The sequence below is a fragment of the Cyrtonyx montezumae genome, unplaced genomic scaffold (genome assembly GCF_038088225.1).
Source record: "Cyrtonyx montezumae isolate F1298 unplaced genomic scaffold, pur_monq_1.0 scaffold_17, whole genome shotgun sequence".
Lineage (NCBI taxonomy): Eukaryota > Metazoa > Chordata > Aves > Galliformes > Odontophoridae > Cyrtonyx > Cyrtonyx montezumae.
In genome coordinates, this window is record NW_027071903.1 from 1,365,074 (window position 1) to 1,384,977 (window position 19,904).

Genomic DNA, 19,904 nt, shown 5'->3' on the forward strand with positions numbered 1-19,904 from the left:
CTAAGCAAAAAGAAGCACAGCTTTGAAAGCAGCAGTTCTATCTGCAAAAAGATGGCAAGTTTGATGTTGTAGTGGTTATCCAGAGCATAATTACGTATTTACAACGAAGAGTTACTATGAATAAATACCAAGAGACTCCTTGCTTGAAGGATGCTCTCTACCCACTAGACTGTAGTCACACTCTCCTGCTTCCCTTTCAGCAAAAGGTGTTGCCAGTAGCACTGAACAAAAACAGAGATTTGTATACAGGTGCAAACAAAGCTAGCTGATCAGATAGTTCACTGATTCACAACAATATATGAAAGAAGGGCAAATTAAAAGACATGCTGGTTATATAAGTGGATTGTTCATGATTTGTTATTTAAAAAAAATCATGTAACTACACCCACAGAAAGCAACTTCACAGTGAACCAGGAAATAAGAAAGTGTGATGAAAAGCAAAAAATGTTTTCCCTACTTCACCAGGCTTGACCAGTATATGTGAGGCAGAAGGGTATTACAAATAAATCAGAAGGATTTCCATTTAACCAATTTCAATTGCTTCCGTTTAACCAGCTTCTGACCCTAGAAAGATATCCTAATTCTAGTACACCAGTCTCAAACGTAGGTGTAGAAACACTATACTGGAGATGCATCCTCTACCCCAGTTGCTGCATGGCCTTCTCTCCCTCCCTCAAAGAGGCTTAAGAAAAAAATGTACCCTTCTCTCTTAGACTAAAACCCGTCCCCACCCCCAGAGCCTGGCACAAAGCTCTGCTCACTGTGTATGCCTCTTGCTTACAGGCTGGAAAAGATGTACTGCGCGTACTTCCTCTGCTTTTAAAGCAAAGGAATGTGCTCACAAATCAGCAACAGTTTTATGAGGAAGAGGAGGGAGAATCTTCTGTTCCCATCGTATTTTGAGCCATATTGAGAACCCCACACATTCCTCAGCAGCAGTCACAGAGTGAGGAGCAGCAGCATAACAGGCCTGGCATGTCCCTGACTCAGTCACTATGCTATTTTAAAAAACCCACTCCTTCCAGGAGGGGTTAGCTCAGGGCAAGGCAGAGCCCTGCTGGGAATCCTCTACACCACTAACTGGGCAGAGATATTGACACTATACAGGACCCATGGAATTATTTGCTTTTTAAAGCTGCTCAGAGGGGTATGAAGGGGAGGCAGCACCCAAGCTAAGCAATGGTGGCAGCTAGCTCGGGAGCAACACACAGCTCCCAGCCACACAGCTCAATAAGTCAGGGCCCTGGACCACTTCTGACTGTGCAACCCAGACAACTTCAGTCTGGAGAACATGGAGGAACCTCTCCATGGCTACACAAGTCTTATTTCTGTATTGGTACCACTGATATAAAATGACAGTTGCAGTGATACCTTACACTTGACCAGCACAGTGCTTACACAGGCATCAAACAGTAAAGATTTTTGGGATGCAGCAGACCTGAACTACAGGCCAGTCACTGAACTAGAGAAAATCTGAGTTGACTTGAACTCCAGCAGCTTGCCAGGTTAACTCACACTGTCCTGTGCAATAGTTCTCAGTTCCAGAAGCCCTGTGCTACCAAGGCTGCCAAGCAGGAGTAAGAACATTAGTTCGCTTACAGTCTTTGTAGTTTTTCTTGCACGTGTGTTGAGTAACTTTTTTCCCCCTATAATTTCCAGCATTTTAAAATGTCAAATGCATTTACACTCTGTGTTCTCTTACACTCCATATGAATCATGAGTCACGCAAACACCACGGAAATGCAATGTCAGAAGCAGACCCATTGTCCATGAATTGCATGCTCAGCTGTCAGGGGAAAGTTGTTCCAGTTTAAGGACAAAATAACATGCAGAAATCTAATGGCTAGTTAGCAAACGTGCCTGGAGTCATGCTTTCTTTAATCTTTGCTCTTCAGTTGACCTCCAAAAGATGTCAGAAGATATGTAAAATGGGACAGATCTGCAAAATGATATTAACAAAGGTGAGGGAAGGGTGGAGAAGGATAAAATCACATGACATCTAAGCCTGTCCCACAGAACACTGGAGTCCTTCTCACTCACAATTACTCTTCTGTAATCCTCATTACAGCAAGACATTGCCTACTCGACTTTTTCTGGGAACTGGCTCTCCTCATATTTATTGCCAGAAAACCATAAAAGCTGAACTCTCCCAAGCCCTCTTCTTCATTTTCTCTGGAACATATTTAGTTCAATTGGTATGCAGTTAGAAAGTATGCTTGTGTTACATGTGACACATGGGAAGTGACCTAGTACACATAAAATCTTTTCAGATTGCTAGAAGTGACATACGAACAGTTTAAGGAGAAACTCCAAGGCTATCCTGCAGTGAATGCTGCTTTAGCCTCATACCTCAACCCTTCTTGTTTTGCTCCTCTTTCCTTTCCTAGTCCCTCCCCATCCAAGTAGTCAATTAAGGGAGATATTGCCTAGGTTTCATTTCTCCTATACTTGTAAAAAGTTTCTCAGAAAATCAGTAGAATGCATTTAACGATCATGAACACAACAATACTAAACAAGCAGAAAAAAATATTGCCCATTAAGACAAAGCATATAGCAAACAAAACTAAAGAAGTCCCACCAAAAGATAAAATGTAGAAGAGATGAATTCTGTGAGCTAATGAATGCTCCAAGCCAGGGAGAAGATGCAGAGTTAACAAGGGATTAGATTTCCTGCCTCTCGTAAATGAGCATGTAATATATACAACAAAGGTGCCTAAAAGAAAGCACCAGTACCACTGTTTCTTGATGTTGACAACAGATAGAAGCAAAAGCTCAGAATACAAGCGTCAGCCTCAACTAACATGTAAGATTACTGAATTTCCATGTCTTTATTTAAACCCGGAGTCAGATTGGATGATGCACTCTCTATTCCAGAACGTCTGTTAACGATGTGACATCCTTCCCCCATCCCTCCTTTACCCGTCTTTTGTTTTCTCTTCCAGATGGAGTGTTAACGTTTGATCTTTGTTCTCATATTCTTCTGCCAGCCAAGGAATGGGGCGAGAAATTCAGCAGCTATGTCAGCAAGGTTATTACTACAAAACAACCCAGCACTTCTGGCTCTTTAAGAGATCAGCAGCTTAAAACCATTACCAGGGCAGGTAAATTAAAGACTTGCCTCCAACAGTGAAGTGCAGCTAGAACTAGACTGCCTTAGAGAAAGGAGAGGTTTAAAATCTGTGGCCCAGACAGTGCATAGGTGGCAGTATTCAGTGGGAACACATTAGGGGATTTTTTGTTTGTTTAGTGTATCTGAACTTACCAAGAAATGTATGAGGTTAGTACACAACTACTGACAGTATAGTGCTTACAGTTTCCTACCTACCTACATCAGTGAAAGATTACAGTTTAATGCTAAGCAATCTGAAGTTTATCCAGTGAAAAAAAAAAAAAAAAAAAAAAAAGCAGAACCTATTTAAGATGCTAAAGGAATGTGACTTAGCTTAGTTACATGTTTTCCTACGGTGTAGGGAAACCCAACATCTTCTGATCTATCACCAAAAGAAAAAAAACATCTAGAGGTGTTTACCATAGCAGGAAGAAAGGAAGAAAAATAAAGGAAGAAAGGAAGAAAGGAAGAAAGGAAGAAAGGAAGAAAGGAAGAAAGGAAGAAAGGAAGAAAGGAAGAAAGGAAGAAAGGAAGAAAGGAAGAAAGGAAGAAAGGAAGAAAGGAAGAAAGGAAGAAAGGAAGAAAAAGAAATGAGTTTCCAAACAATATCATGTAAATTATTCATCCTTTAATTGATCACTTTCTCCTATCACCAGAAGTTCTAGAAAAAAAAAAATTGAAAACAGAAAAACAAAAAGCAGTCAGAGTACCTGATATTTTTTGGAGCAGACAAAGTGGAACAGAGAAAAGTAATCAAAGAAGGAAATTACAGGTGTACTGGTGCTTCCAGCCAGCCTGGAGGTGAGGCAGAGAGAACTGCTCATGCTGTGCATGATCACTTTTTCTTTCTCATACTGAAACCAGAAGTTAAGAATAAGTTTGAAAAGCAGCTTTGTTCAGGTTCAAGTTCTGGCAGACAACCAAGTTGGTTTCTATTTTAGCCATATTCCTTCAGCCACCCATAATCAATGTTTAGTTCCCACACACAGTAATAAGAAACAGGTTCTTTGCTTTGTATGCTTTTGGCTCTCGCAAGAACAAATGCTTTGAAAATTACTTTCTTCAAAAGCAAATGATTGAATCCTTACTTCAAGAGGGATGTTATCAAACAGGAAGTGGTCATTTTCCACAGAGTCAGGACAGAACAGCTTTTAATTGCCCAAACAAGTCTACAGTTTCTCATATTTTGGGCTTGCAAGAAAAAGTGGAAATCAAATCCCCTCAATCAAAAAAAACAGTGAGACTTTAGAACAGCAACATCCCACTTCCAGGTAGGCATAGAATTGGAATAGATATGACCAGGCAGCTCATCACCTACAAGAGCAGCATAGACTTCTGGGAGCTATTCCACTCCAGTATGTAGAAGGAAGGAAAGACAATGACACTATCATTACAACGTTCCCATGATATCATAGTGATATCATGATGATACCATATCAGATTGGAACAGACATAACTGAGGTGGAAAATACTCTGCCAGTGAGACTATGTCTCACATTGGGGTGGAAATGTCTGACACTTTCCCCATACTCACACATTAGAAGCACAGCTATATGTGTATTATCTGCCATCTACCCAAACTCTACTGACCCCAAACACTGTGAATTTGTAGCACTGTCAGCCCCATCCCCTTCGTGTTCCAGTAGAGGGTTTTGCCAGCAGCCATCATGTAAGCCCTAGTGATAAGCAAGTACATATTTTCCTTACACCAAGAACAACTCTGTGCAGTTATGGTTAGCTAAACACTTTCTTTTTATAGTTCCTCTGTATGCAAAAATATAAGCTGTATAGAGATAGACAGTTCTTTGGCAAATCATAACTAATTATATTCTTGAGAGTTGAGCAGGGTTATTAAAATAATATCATGAACACCAGTTTCTGATTGGCCTAAAGACTGAATTTATTCTGGGCTCCCTCCAATCAGAATTAATCTTTCGATAGCACAATGAACTGTCACTTCTGAATCAACACCAGCAGCAAAAATGACAGCAGCCTGCATCATTACTCAACTAAGATAATAGAACTAAAGTCATTGGAACAGGCAGATGTTGGAGGATGTCTCCCATTTCAGAATAATGTTCCTGTCATAACTCAACATTTATTTTAGGGAAGCAAGGATAAATTCATTACTGTTTGCAGGGTGCTCAGATATAACATTAATAGGAGCCATGTAAGCTTCCAATACAAAGACAGTAGAAATGCACATGGTATCAATACTAACCATCCTTCACCTGGATGATGCAAAGCAGGGCAGTGCCATCAATCCGTGCCTGCAGAAGACCTGTTCCTGTGTTATTGGGCACAACACTATTTTGCTATGGCAAACTCAACACTGAAGCTAAGAGATCTGCAAGCAGTAATTTCCACAGAATGTAGTATTCCATGCTTTATTCCCAGCAACCTTATTTTCCAGTGGTGTGTTGTGTCTGAAATCATCATCTAAAAAGCTGTTTGCCAGATTGCAGTGATCAGTATTCCCAGTGCAGAGAATGCTGCATTTCTGCAGCGATAACCACACCGCGAAGATACAACAATTAGGAACAAATGCTAATGACATTTAAAACTGGAGACTGCATTCTGCTTGATCATTTCTAAATGACATCTTTTAATTTAAAAGATCAGAAGAAAATAATGATTCTGTAAATAGAAGCAAATGTCACACCCTAATCTATTTCAGAACAGCGGCTTACATGGATGTATAAAGGTGTACTTCCCATTACTGCTGGGCTCTGAGGACCATCGTTATGTCTTTGTCCCATTGAATAATATATCCTGCAATGATATTACGATGACTGAGTGTGATCCAGCTGCTTTGGTATTCAGATCAGAGTTTTGTATTAGTAAATTAACAGGATTATCGATATTCATAAGCCAAGATTAATGGAGTTCATAGTCCGGTTAGTTCAATCAGATCATGAATTATGACAGCAAGACATTTTCACAAAGAATAAAACCACTTAGCTGACACCAAATACCATCCTCAGATAGCATACTAATATAAATACTCAGAAACTGAGTTCTATGTACAGTTCTATTTTAATTTCATTCCCATTTTTCTGTGCTCACAGGTTTCTTATTTTGCATTTCACCCAGATAAGAATGACAGATAATATCCAGGACTTCCTGGCACTTGCAAAGCTAGTTATCATATCTTGGCAGAAGGACAAGCTGAACACCTTTTAATTTGGCCAGTTATCTAGCTACAAAACAACTCCAACCTGGAGCTGAGATAACCATTCCTGCCACACAGCATGGTTGGAGTTGCTCAGCTTCCTCCGACAGAGCTCAGAAACAATGGGTTTAATGGGGAGGGAAATGCCCATCCGATTCTGATGGCTAATTCTGTTTCCTCTCACTTAGAGAGAGAAGTACCAGATGCTCTAGATTTCCTGCTTTGTCAGCTGTAGAGGAGTATTCTGTTCAGCTCTCCCATTCTGATATGGCCGTTAGTTGTTTGATAAAAGGTGGTTCCCCAGGGAAAACATAGGACTGTCTCAAGAGAAATGTACAATACCTTATTTGGAAGTAGGAGAACTCAAAGCCAGCAAGTTTATTCAGGGAATAATTCAAGATTTTTGGAACACTGCTCCCAGGACCTCCTCCGTATCTCAAGCAGTTACCAATTATTGACTCAAAGTTGAAGTGCACCTATTACATTTTAAAGACCATCTTAAATTAAGAAAATGAATTTATAGCAGTTCATTTCTTCCCTTTTATAGTGGCTACAGAGAAGGCCACCAGCGTTTATTCAATTCCAAATGGGTTCAAAATCCCCAACATTTGATTCTGCTCAGAGAGACCTTATTTAAAAACCCTTTGAACAGAAAGCCTTCTTACAATTCCAAGTTATGCCAAGATAATGTAAAGAAATTGATTGCCTATAAAGCAGACGAGCCAATTATCAGTGTGTTAAGTATGTTCTAAAATACCTTTTCCTCCATAGTGATTGAAACAAAACTCTGTGTGCTAACAACGATTTTGTGGATTGAATTGAAACTGCACGAGAAGTTATCCATCCTCCCTCTACCTCTGCCACAGATATTTGTTCTTTCAGTCCGTGTGGCAGACTGCCATTAATGTACAGCATCAATACTCCTCCCCCCACGTTTCCAGCTAAGCTTGCTGACTTTGCATTGGAGCAGATAAGGAGCACTTGCTACAAAGCTCAAGAGTAAAAACAAGGACTAACCTTCAACATTAGTTTTCAGGACACAAATAATAATAGCTGGAAAAATCTTACAGATACAGTATAGATATTAGCAAGTAGGCATATCTTATATCCTAAATTGAAGATGTAAACCTGTAATTTGCTCCATCTTTATAAGTTTTTCTTTGCATACAGCCATATTAAAAGTGCTGTGACAACTTAATGGCCTAGAAACTGTGGTTTTCAGCATTTTAAGTCCCTGTTACACACAAAGTTCATCTGTTCCAACTACTCATCCACCAAAAATTTCTTTAAACTTGTAGAAACCTACTTTCCACCTGTATTCTTCTTAGCACATAACCTTCAAATAAACAGATTATTTATTCTTCATGACATACCAGTCTGCTAAGTCTTTGGAAATAGATATTTTCACTACCAACAGGAAGTTAAACATTAGCTTTTCTAGAAACCTAATAATTCCAGAGAGCTGCACATGAGTGCTGAAATTTCAGACACTTTAAAAAGCTTGAAAGCAGATGTTCAGCTCCCTAAAAGCAGTACACCTTAAAGATATCAAAATAGACATCCATACTTGGATGTTCACAGATATCAGTAGTTATTTAAATACTTTAATCAGCTTTTCCAAGTGGTTAGAGATACTGATAGACTGCTGTGTGCTGAAAAGATTCACTCCACCCCACTCTTAATAGCTCATATTTATTTTAGTCTGTTCCAACCACATCCATCAAACCTTTTTTTTTTTTTAAGCCAAGAAAATTAATGATGCAAAACATAGTAGAATATTGAATAAGTTAGCACTGGAATGACTACCCTACATAGAAAACAGTCAGGATTTTAAAGAATCTGATTTTTCCACCTGACAGAGAATACAGTTCACATCACAGTTCCACTCTGAAACAAGCAGCAGGCAAATTTCCAAGCCCTTTGAATAATGAAATAGTGGTTAATAAAGCAAATCTTATTTTTCCACTCCTCTTTGGCTTTTCTGATTTGTATCTACTAGCTGCAGGACAAGCAAAGTAACAGAAGAAGTCTCCTTTTCAGGACTAGTGCCATGCAGTGATTAGGGCAGGGCACAGAGTGACCGTACAACTGTGACCAAGAACTCACTGGTATCACTCAGAGTGAACAAGTATGATCTGTGTCCCGCCTAATCTTCTGAGGATGGTCCATCCCTCTTTCTCTTTCTCTCTCCTCCCCAGAATACGTGGTAGACCATCTTTTTGTCTCCACAGATCTTCATTGGTTAGAACATTAGTGGATAGAACAAAAAAGTAGATTTGGTGCTGGTATCTGTCAAAGAGGGAAGGAAGAAGCGATTTCTGTGAAATGATCAAATCCCCACCACCACTCACGAGCCTCAGATTTCTGTCTCAAGTCCCAGACAAAGCTCTTCTCCTTCCCAAAAGACTTGTGCTGGTTCAGGAACTCTGATGTCCGATTCCACAACCTTCACACAGTGAGTGCAACCCAGCAGATAAAGTCAAGAGATGTTCCTCCATGCAGTATTGCAGGAAGAGAACAACATTAATAGCTCTGTTTTCTAGCTCATCTCTACATATAAATAAACATTTAAAAGCCTACTTATCTTGTCACTAACGGGAAGAAAATGAACGACAGAACTTAATGTCTTCTTGAGTAGTCACCAGAGGTGCGATCTACTTAGATCTGATACCTCCTGTTGCACTAGAGTGCTGAGATACCTGTGTACTAAGAAATGAGCATTTCTAACAAGTCACTAAGAATGAAGTCAACACCCTCCAGAGGATTATGGCACACACCGCATACAACAGAATAACTTTTTTTTCTACTTTTGACGATCAGAAACAAAATATATAGTCTGAACTACCTCTTGAATAGAAAAACAGTGTATCCGGTAGTACATAGAAATGTGGGTTTAATTGTAATGCCATAACACAGAATTTTATGACTAGTTACACCTATCTGTCATAGCACATCCCTTTTGCTTAGCAGTAAGGAGCCTGGTCAGGTCCGTGTAAGAACAGCTTTAAATGGTTAGAGCTGTTGCCCATCAGCAGGCTAATTCACCAGGTATTCCAAGGCACCATTTGACAAATGGTAGAGCATGATTGTTGTAATGGTTCTGTACTCTGGGAGACACCATCTTCTGAATGAGATACTTAACAGGAAGATCTTTGACTATGCAGCCCAATAAAAGATGGCCTGTTCTCAGAATGCTCGTCAATACCAGAGAATTTTACATAACAATTGGCAATGGAGTTTCACTAACGCTTCTAAAATTATCTTTTTAAAAGCTCAGATACAGCACAATAGATACAAAATGCTTTTCCTCTAGAATTCTGAAATCATAAGTAATCTTAAAATAAGTACCAATAAGACACAACACGGAAATATTTGGCCTGAATTTAAGCATAATCATTAATGTTATTTCAACAGACTTTGTGAGCAAGAGCTCTTTTCTCATGAAGCTGATAAATTTCCTTTGCTTTCACAACCTTTGTGTCAGCTTTCAAGCTGCACATAGAGCCCTCTTCTGGAGAAAGTTGAAAAAATGAAAGCTTAAGAATGCAGCAATGTGGTCTGTGCATTTGTGGAGAGTTTTAGGACTAATCTTCTCTATTCACTATAAAGACAATCTTGTAAAATCTACACATTTTGCCCAATGCAGTTAGTTAATTACAACCCAGCAGAACATTGCAGTTACTGTTAAGGCCATCAGAAGTGGCTTTTCTTCCCCTCCTCTCAGCTTCATTCACAAATGTTGTGTTGAATTCATCAATCTGCATAAAACACGAGGCAGAGAAACCTCAGAACAACTTTCATAGAAAAATAAATATTATCTATATGGGCCTTAGAAAATATTCCTTAGGGAAAGCAGTAAAAAAAAACCTGATTCAATTGATTTACAAATCTGCAGGTATTTACTGCTAACTGTACATTTTATAGGGAACTGCACAAGCTCCCAGGGTATACTCTGTTTTTATTGTCAACTTCAGATCAATAAAGCTGCATATTATAGATATGCTTTGTAGTTTCAAAAGTGAACATGAATTAAAGGTGTGAAACATATCTTACTCCTCTACTTGGGTTAATATTCAGTTTTCCTCTTGGTGAATACAGATAAACAGATAGTAGTAGTGCTGGCTAAGCCCTTTGAAAAATAAGAAAATATTTATCAACCACCTGTTTAATACAATTTTTAATCAACAAGGCATCCTGTTAAGCATGTTTGTATGGAAAATGGATGCCCCATTAACATCCTTATCCTTTCATGGCTTCAGAAGATAAGTTTTGTATGTTTAACAAATATAGTTGAATTAATTGCAGACTAAGAACACACAGACCAGAAGTTACAAGTTTTACAAACAATCCTTCAATTTAAAAAAAAAATACATCAGAAGAACAGGAACACATAAACATTCCATTACTTTCAGTTCATGCTCCATTACTTTCAGTTCATGCTCTCAAAATCTCAACAGATATCTCCGAGACTTTTTCATACACTGCAAACTTTGTTATCATTACTTTGAGATGAAGTTCTTCCAATCCTCTGTTTCCACGGAAAGCACTGCATTACTGGATTGCTATTGCTTAGAAATCATTTCATCAAAATTGAGCTTTTCTTGTTCCACTAGCATTGTATTATAGCAATCATTATTGCTACTACTGAGGGAGGAAAAAAAACCACAAGAAAACTTATGAGAAATCCCAAAATCTGTTACAACTACTAATACAGCCAGATGGCTGCATGTGTTTAGTATGTTGTTTCTCATATTCTTCTGTTTACTTTTCCTGTCACATGAAAGTTGTGTATGCGGTGTGTCAAAGACAAAAGCTGAGCAGCATTTCAGTAATTCCCTTTTTTCTTCATCTAGAATGTCATCAGTTTCACTTCATACTGTAACCTGTCAACACTCAGCATCCTCACTCCTGAGGACAGATTTGCATACACACACTTAATACAACTAATTCATTCTTTAATTCATTTACACTTAGACACGATACATAAAGTGAACTTGGAAGTGTGTTAAATCATCAGGCGTAGGCATTGCTAAATGGATCTGCACATGCTAATAATGTGGGGCGTGGTTTAAACATATAAATACAGAGCTCTGCTAAAGCTCCACAAACTCAGCCCTGTGGGTACTCAGACTTGCCTCAGCCTAGCAAGAAAAGCAACTCTGAAGTATTGCTAGAAGTTATCAATGAAGTGCAGAGTTAAGCTGCTTCCAGAAGCAAGGGTACTGCACTTTGTCAAATTTCATGTGGTTACTGGTATTAAAAATAAAAAATAAAAATAAAAGCACAGCCTGTGCAGTTCACCAGGTCTTAGAAGTCTGTCCCCTCTCTATCATAAACATTTTCCTACAAGGGACCTTTAAAAAAAAAATCCAAACTCAAGCAGATTAATTTAGTAGTGCGCTAAAGAAAAATGAAAGGAAAAGAAAAATAAGAAGACAAGTCAGAGAGAATACCAAGCAAACTGCAGTTCATCAAGCAGAACTCAAGCCCAAGACCAGGGGCACCAGCTTGGCATGCCCACTGGTTACCCCACCAGCAGGTGCCCCTGTCCCCCAGCTCCCCAAGCATTGCCACCCATGGGCAGCTCTGCTTTCCCTGCAGTCTGCCCAGCCTGGATTTCAGCCCACTTTACCAACTTCTCTGCAGAAGCCTTTTGCACACTCCTAGCCCATGCCAGAGGTTCTCAGCCCTCCCTAGGCAATAGATTGCATGCAGGGGATCCCCCCTGCATGCACACACAGCCCCAGCTGCTGGGGAGGCCTTGCAATAAACCCCACATACATTCCCTGCTCATGCTGCTCTAGCACCTCAAACTCATCCTTCTCCATTACATTCAGGCACTGTGCCTATGGCCCAAAAGCAGTTGCTTTCATTTATTGCACTCACTGAAGCAGGACTGTAACCCTGAACCCACCCAAATGCCTCTGTGCTTGCTCACACGAGCTCCGATCAGAGTGCCCTACTGTCTCGCAGCTTCAGCTTCCCATAGCAGAGCCTTTCCTCCAAATCGGGCTCAGCCGGGACCCAAATATGCCCACCCAGACTCACGGCTTTATGCTATAGTTCCCACGACTGCTCTTCTCTTACACATACACACCCTTGGTGTGCCTCCTCCAAGCAGCACAGCTCTCCCAACAGTCAGCATTCACCATTCTCTCCTTATTCTTCTATTTTCAAGAAGCAAATTAAATTCTTTCTGGAGATTGCAGTTGCACGAGCACAAGTGCACAGACTCGGAGTCCCAGCACTACTTTGACACTAAAATCTACCAAATTCCCAAGGGTTAACAAAACCACTCGATCAGCAGTCAAAAAGGAATTAACTTTTATCTCAGAGCACAGGGCGCCAGTGCCACCATCACTAAATGCAAGAGTTTACAAAGCTCCTAAGACAAAAGAAAGAAAGAAGCATTTATGCTGGACAACAAAGGATTATCCAACCTCCCCAGAGCTTCCAAAAAGTAAGCCCTGAAACAGCAACAAGAGAAAAAGAGAGCAACCAGAAGGTGCTGAGAAGTCAAAGCCCTGCGAGACCCTTTGCTTTGACAGACAGCAGCAGCGGGGCTTTAGCAGCTCTGTGTTTTTAAGGCTGCGTGTTTTTTCCTCTGCTTTCTGGCAGAGGGGGATCTATTGCATTTAGTAAGAGAAAGGCTACATAGTAAGTCATTAACAGTAATACACATCTATCGGGAGAGTACGGAAGGGAGCCTTTTGCAAGGTCTGTTTTTATTTTTCCTCTGCATTCTCCCCTCCCGTTTTTAAAAAGCAATAAATAAAGTGGGCTGCCCATAACAGCCTGTCTGCCCACTACCCGGCAAAAGCCACAGAGGAAAGAGGCAAATCAAAGTTGCAGCATTTGATATGACAGAAAATATTGCTGCTGCAGCTGCTACCGAGACACTTGAAAGATCCCCCCCCTCCCCTCCCTGAAAGGAAACAAAAAAACGCTATATATCATACAGCAAATTTCTTGTAATTGTAAATCAGGCAACTATGAGATACTGTATTCCTAGCAACTGGCTTGCAGCAGGGATCTTGCATCTTTCAACAGTAATTCAAGCAATATATAATTACACAAATCAGACCTGAATTACAAATACTTCCAAATCCAAATGCATAAGAGAAAGAAGAGGAACAAAAAACACACATTTCTTACCTGGGACAGCAGAAAGGACAGAGTAAGTTGAGTTTTGTGCTGCATTTTGCCAGACTAGAACGTACCAGAGGCTTTTTCATTCATGCACTCGGCTGCACTGAGCATATTTTCACTGTGAAACAGCCTTTGAGAAGAGACTCTGCCTTGAGAGCCAGCCAACTTCCCAAATAGATCAGCAGCATCATCACTAAAGCATTGGATAGAGTCTGATGACCAGAACCAATGGCTTTACAAGGATGATTTCTTCACAAAGCATCCCCATTTTGCATCACACACATTGGGCAAGCACCTCTCACAAACACAGCACCTTTAAGAAAGCATTTTGCTTTGGTGTATTTGTGTGTTTAGTTTCATTCTAACAAATCACACCTTGCAGATCTCAACAGTATTTTCCCTTTTAGAGAACTGAAATGCGCAGAGAATTAAGAGCAACTCTGAGCATGGCTGCAAAGATGTTCTCTTTATTAAAACGTTAATAAGGTGTGCTTTATTTTCAATAAATAAAAAAAAATGACCACTGCAGTTTTAGTTACTTCCAAGCCTCAGAAGAAGAACACAGCAGAAATACAGATTATTTTTTATGTTTTCCCCTCAATCTCACAAATCACAGTGAAGACAGATCAATTCTAACCTGCAGAAAAAATCCATCGTATGGCAATAGATTTTATTAACTGCTCAGGTAATGGCAGAACTGGCTTTTGATTAAATGAATTTGAATCTAGGAAAAAGTTTCTAAGGTGCATAACCTTGGACTACAAAAACTTTTCTTGTTTGAAAAGGGGTACCTGATGCCTCAAGAACATTCTTTCTCTGGATTGGTTGTCTTGCAACCAAGTAATACCAACAGATAGACCAAAGACTGCGATTTAATTCCCCCCACTCGACCATTTTCAGCTCCACCTCTCCTACCACTCCCCACTAACAACACAAAAAAAAAAAATAAAAAAAATAAGGCAGGACTAGTCCCTTTTTGACTTGTCTTCTTGAAGTCACCGGGGTTATTTAGCAGTACCCTTCCCCCATCCTCAGTATTCTCTCAACCCTCCTTTTGTCTTCTGTCTTTACACTTTTCCCTTGTTTGTTCATCTGGCAGGGCTGGCTACCATCACGCCCTGCTCTGCCCCACCACGGGTGATTGCTGAACCCATGAAGATGAGCAGAGATACGAGGAGCAGAGGACAGGCAGCCAGATGGGAAAGTACATGCTCTGAGAGGAGCTGCCAGCCACTTTGAGTTCCTCAGCATCAGCAGGTGCTCCCTGCAGTGAATAATGTAAGTTGATAGCTTCCGAAACTACTGTTAGTCCACTACTCACAGCTCACATCTTTTACTTACGAACTGGACAAAAACTGAAGGAAAATACTGTCTTTCACATCTAGGTCCTCACATGCAGTACTCTGTTTCAGTACCTTAATCATAGCTGACGATCAATTAACGCTCAAGACAGATCACTATTCAGACACATACATTAGAGCAGGATTTTTTTTTTTTGTTTGTTTGTTTGTCTTGGGTCTCTTAAAGTCTCAGTTTTAAGTGTGAATTCCAGCCTTAGGAGAAGCACCCCAGAAGTTTCCCAAGCAGCCTGTGGTATCTCTGCAGTGCTCAGCCTGCTCAGGGCTGCACCAGCAGTGCCATGCATCACACACCACACAGCCTCTGTGGGTCCACTGGGATTTATTTGGGCAGTGCACAGAAGCCCACAGCTGGGGTCAAACAGCTGAGTGAGTTTCCAGACTGACCAGACATAGACAGTGGCCGGGACAAGCAAAATCATATCTACGTCCTGTTTCACAGGAAAAACTCATTAATGAATGCACACGTATAAAAAAGCCACGCTGGAGATGATTCACTCCAGAGTGATGCTTGTGGCAACATGAGATTTGAGCTGATGTTAGCAGTTAGCTTCCACATGAGATACAGCACAGCAAAGGGACCGCCCCACAAGGGAGGGCAAGGAGGGAAGGACAGGTTTGAGCTGCCACAACCACAAGAAGCCATGCTGAGGCTGCTGCACCACCTCCATCCTCAGCACAGGATGTTACAGCCTCTGAATTTCCACTGGAATACTGTTAGGAAAATAATTTCCTGACTTCTTACCTTCAGTTCTCCTCAGCCGGTCCTCCAGTGATGGGCTGCAGGGCTTCACAGGCTGCTGCTAGGCCCAAGATGGAGGCATGTGGGGCCTGCCTCAGAGCTATGGCCGCACGGCCTGGCTGCCTTGCTTTTAAAGGCTTTTATGATGAGCTGTGCTTCTCTTGCCCACTGGCTGCTGATGTAAATTGTGGGGTAATTTTAAGCAGTGACTGAAATGGGTTTTGGTTTGTGAAGGAAGAAAGTTCCCGCTGATACCTTTTCTCGATCCAAGCCTAAATTAACTGATGGCGGTAACGTGCTCTGCAGTCTTCAGATATGAGATGCCACCCTTTTCACTTACGAAATTTAGGCAATTTGACACTTCAGCTCACTTCTTTTTCCTCAGTGTACTCTGGCAGTAGAGGCCAACGCTGAGCTGGGGCTAATAGGAATAGCTCTAATTGCCTGCAGCACATTGGTTATTGCCAGAGATAGACCCATTAGTGGATGAGGTAGGGACTTTATGGAGCAAAACACCTCTGTGCTGCCAGAAATGCCTTTTGACCTTTGGAAGATGAGTGCCCTGACTCTATCTGTAAAAGCTGGTGATTAACTGCCATGAATCTATCAGAACGAGGAACACTTTTTGTGTTAAAGTGAGTCACATAAGAAGCCTGGATGCAAGAAAGAGGGACTAATTTCCTCTGCTGTAGCACTGGCAATCTGTATGCTCCTGGCTGCTACACCACACTGCAGTTTCTGACTCTTCAAGTATGGAAAAAGACAATAGCACCGGGCAACAAATGGGTGTTTGTAAGCATGTCTCAAAGACAGAAGGAACAAAAAGGGCACATCTCCAGTGTGAGAGCACAGTGCAGCCCAAGACAGCTTGATCCTTTTCTGAACGGCACCTGGCCCTCAAAATAGGTATGGTCAAATTTATTTTAGGAAAGATAGGCCATGTAGAGGGTGGAACAGAAATGCATTTAAGCAAACTAATTTGAGAGTGAGTTTAGCTGCAGCATATTTGACATTGACCTTATTATTAGGAAAAACACGCTTGTTAGGGCTTTCTGAAATCCTGCTGAGTTCACTCCAAGAACTGCCAGAGAAGAGAAGAAAACAAGCCTGACCTGCTGTGTCCATCAGACTTGGCACTGCTATGCCTGTTGAGCTACCACCATTTCCCGAGGCCAAGAAGTTCTAGTAAATATACCTGCCTAGAGCTGGAATCGGTAGCAAGAGTGAAATCTCATCTTGTGTCTGAGGTTCTCAAGCAGGAAGAAATGAAGTAACTAGCTGCAATAAGGCTTTGTTCTGGAGGACAGAACTTAGAAGACTGCACTGGAGTTAAACTAGCTGAGCAGTTAAGGAATATGTTTTCAATCACTGTGGTTTTCTGACAGAATATGCTCAGATTTTCAGCCTTAATGCAGCTGAATTATCTTTGAGAAGTCATCATGAAAACATGAAAACAGGAGTTCTACAGTTTGAAGGTGAGTCCATAGCTTTTCGTTATGTACCTTACCCAGTAGCTCCATAGTACCTCACACTCCTGCCAGTATTTCTAATGCTTATTGGCAACAGAAAACTTGGCATTAATGCAGCTTTTGATAAAACCTGTGGGATTGCTGAATGCATTGTCTACTGTTGTTTCTCTACATCCCACCCCAAGTTCTAGAATAGCAAATGGGTTTTGTTTTCACACATGCAAACAGGAAAGTTACAGGCAACTAGAACAGGCTGATACTGCAGTGAGAAATAGGGTGTGTTTCATTGTCAGAAGAGGGATAAAAACGGTGAGTCAGACAGGAATCTTACATTTTAGAATAAATCCTTAAGAGACCAGTACACTCTTCTCTTTCCAAAACAGAAAAATAGTTCATGTTTATTACCATGAGATCTATTTCTTCAGCTTCTAAAGCAGTAGGACCAATTACTTCTTGGTTTTGCATTCTGAGTCCTTTAAAAGAAAGCAACATGCATGTTCAACTTCTAAAATTGAGTTGCTGTAAAATATTCCAGAGTAACAATTTGCAATTCTGTGTTCTAATACTACATCTGCTTGGACATTTTATGTTCTCCTGTGTTAATCTTTTTTTTTTTCCAGAACTAGAATTGGGTATTAGAACTACCTACACTTCTACTTTCCCAGATAGTACAGTTGTAATTGTGATCTGCTAGTAAAATGACTCATATTTTGAGCAGATAAGGAACGGAGACACGGTTTTGCACTGTATAAAACTACTGTGTGAAAATGAGTATTATTTACTTTTAACTGAATAGCCTTCAAGTTAGCATCCTTCAAGATTGTTTTCTTCTTCTCTATTCCAGGCAAATAATAGTAAGAAAATAAATAAACATTTGAACTGTTATTTTAAATAAACAAAGAAACGTAATCTTCTAATCCTTACTTGAGAAGCAAGTCATTCCTTAATCCACCCTTCATCTGAACTAAACTAGGAATGGAGTGAGAAGAGCTGTATGTATGCATTGGGTAGGATGTCTCACAGTGTCTGTTTCATGGAAATGACTTTGTTTCTGTTCCTTTCTCTCAGTTGGCCCCTGTGGGCCCTGCTCTTCCACTCACTTCCAGTATCTAACAGCTTTCTGGAGTGTTGGCAGGTACTTTCTCAACTCTGTTATGGACCTGTACCTAGCAGATGAATAATTGCAACTGAGCTTGCTCTTACCTTGCCCCAGCCATAAACCAAGGCACTTCGGCTTAGTGGTTTTCTGCAGCAGTTCAGTTACTTTCAGTTCTATAGCCATATCCATAGACAAATATTTCAGTTCCATCCCCTTATGTACCTATTTATTCTGTAATACAAGGTTACCTCATGCACTTTCTTTGTCCTTTTCAAAACATAGGCATATAGCAACTTAATCTCACAATGCTACTGAGGGAAAACTGAGACACGGAATGCAAAGGGACCTGATTAAGATTGTAAGGGTGATCAAAACTGGGCTGTGTGCTAAATGCCTTTGGCACTGCCCTTTCCCTCTATTGAAAGAACCGGTCAGCCTTCCCTGGGGGGACCTGAGAGCTTCCTTTGTTATTGAACAAAACTAAAGCTAAACTACAGTTTAATGTAAAATATCCATTAATTGAGCTGTTTCCCAACATGTGCCCCTCCCTCCTCATTTTAGCACCACCACTCCTTTACCCTCCCTATATAAGCATGTTTGTTTCTGGCCTAAATACAGGTGTTCTGGAAGCAATTACAGCTCTGCTGGAACAGAATACGATGCATGGAATCTCATCAGTGCTTTCCCTTCATTAAGGGAATGACTCCTTGTTTCCCTTCTGACCTCACCTATTGTTTAGGAAATGAATGGACACAGGAGTGAGAAGATTTGTTTTGGCAGTGGGATCTGTATTTTCCAAGCCTCTGTTATACTGAATTCTGCCCAGAAATACAAATCAGAATAATTAACAATATATATGTATATATATAAAATCCACAAAGGAGCTTATCATTCCTATTTTGGTAGTAACTATACAATGTCAAAGTCATTGCTTAAAAATCCACTATGCAAATTTATTAGAAAAGTTACTTTTTTTCTTTTAAATATTAAAAAAAAATCCACAGGAAAAACAGGGGAAAAAGCAAGTTATCACTGTCAGAGGTTCCCCTAAGACATATCCAAACTCAAGATAGTCATCATGAGTTATGGGAAAGTTAATGCTGTAGGAATAAATTAACCACTGAATTTTAATGGCTTTATTGTGTGACAGTTTCTAAAGCCCAACCAAATATCATCTAGGAAATTCAAATGTGAGAGATATGCTCTTAATTCAGACAGTCACAGATTTCTTTTAAAAATCCCTTCTTATGATATAAGGGTCATTTCAAATATTCTAACATGAATATATGGCTTACTTATGGGTTGCATATTTCACCGTTCTCATTCAGCCAGAAGCCAGCTTAATCTTTCATCTTTTAACAGAAGAACAGCAGATGCATAAGTATATTTTAGGGGGAATAAAATAGTTGTGAGTGAGAGGGAGAATGTGTCAGTCTTTGAAAATCTCTGTGCACAGAACTAGAGCTGATAGATAGGCCTAGAGCTGTTAAACATCCTGACTTTGGGCTTGCATTGAAGAGTGTTGTGCACAGCTCTGTTCCCTGATTTTTTCAGATATGCTCTTTGCACTGTCCAGTGCAGCTCTGTATTTCACACAGTATACTCATAACAACATGGCTGCAAAGCCCCTCCATTAGAATCACAGTTGTAGCTGCTTTGGGCATGTCAGCAACTACAGTGTGTTAAAAATGGGCTCAGACTATACAGTTTTGTGTCCTAACATCTGCTCCAGAAGAATGACAAGATGTTAAGAAAGTGATCTGAGCAAAAATTCCCTTATAATAAATATATATAATTAATATATAT

The 19,904-nt window shown here is 40.3% G+C and overlaps 1 protein-coding gene across 2 annotated transcripts in view; it reads right to left on the reverse strand.

Moving 5' to 3' along the window:
• Positions 1–13,555, reverse strand: part of CDH13 (cadherin 13) — a 427,603-nt gene extending 414,048 nt beyond the window's left edge. For both annotated transcript variants that reach the window (XM_065733108.1, XM_065733107.1), the window contains exon 1: positions 13,437–13,555. In XM_065733108.1, the coding sequence (XP_065589180.1) occupies positions 13,437–13,481 (45 nt within the window). In that variant the 5' untranslated portion in view covers positions 13,482–13,555. The remainder of the gene's footprint in view (positions 1–13,436) is intronic.
• Positions 13,556–19,904: the final 6,349 nt, after the last annotated feature.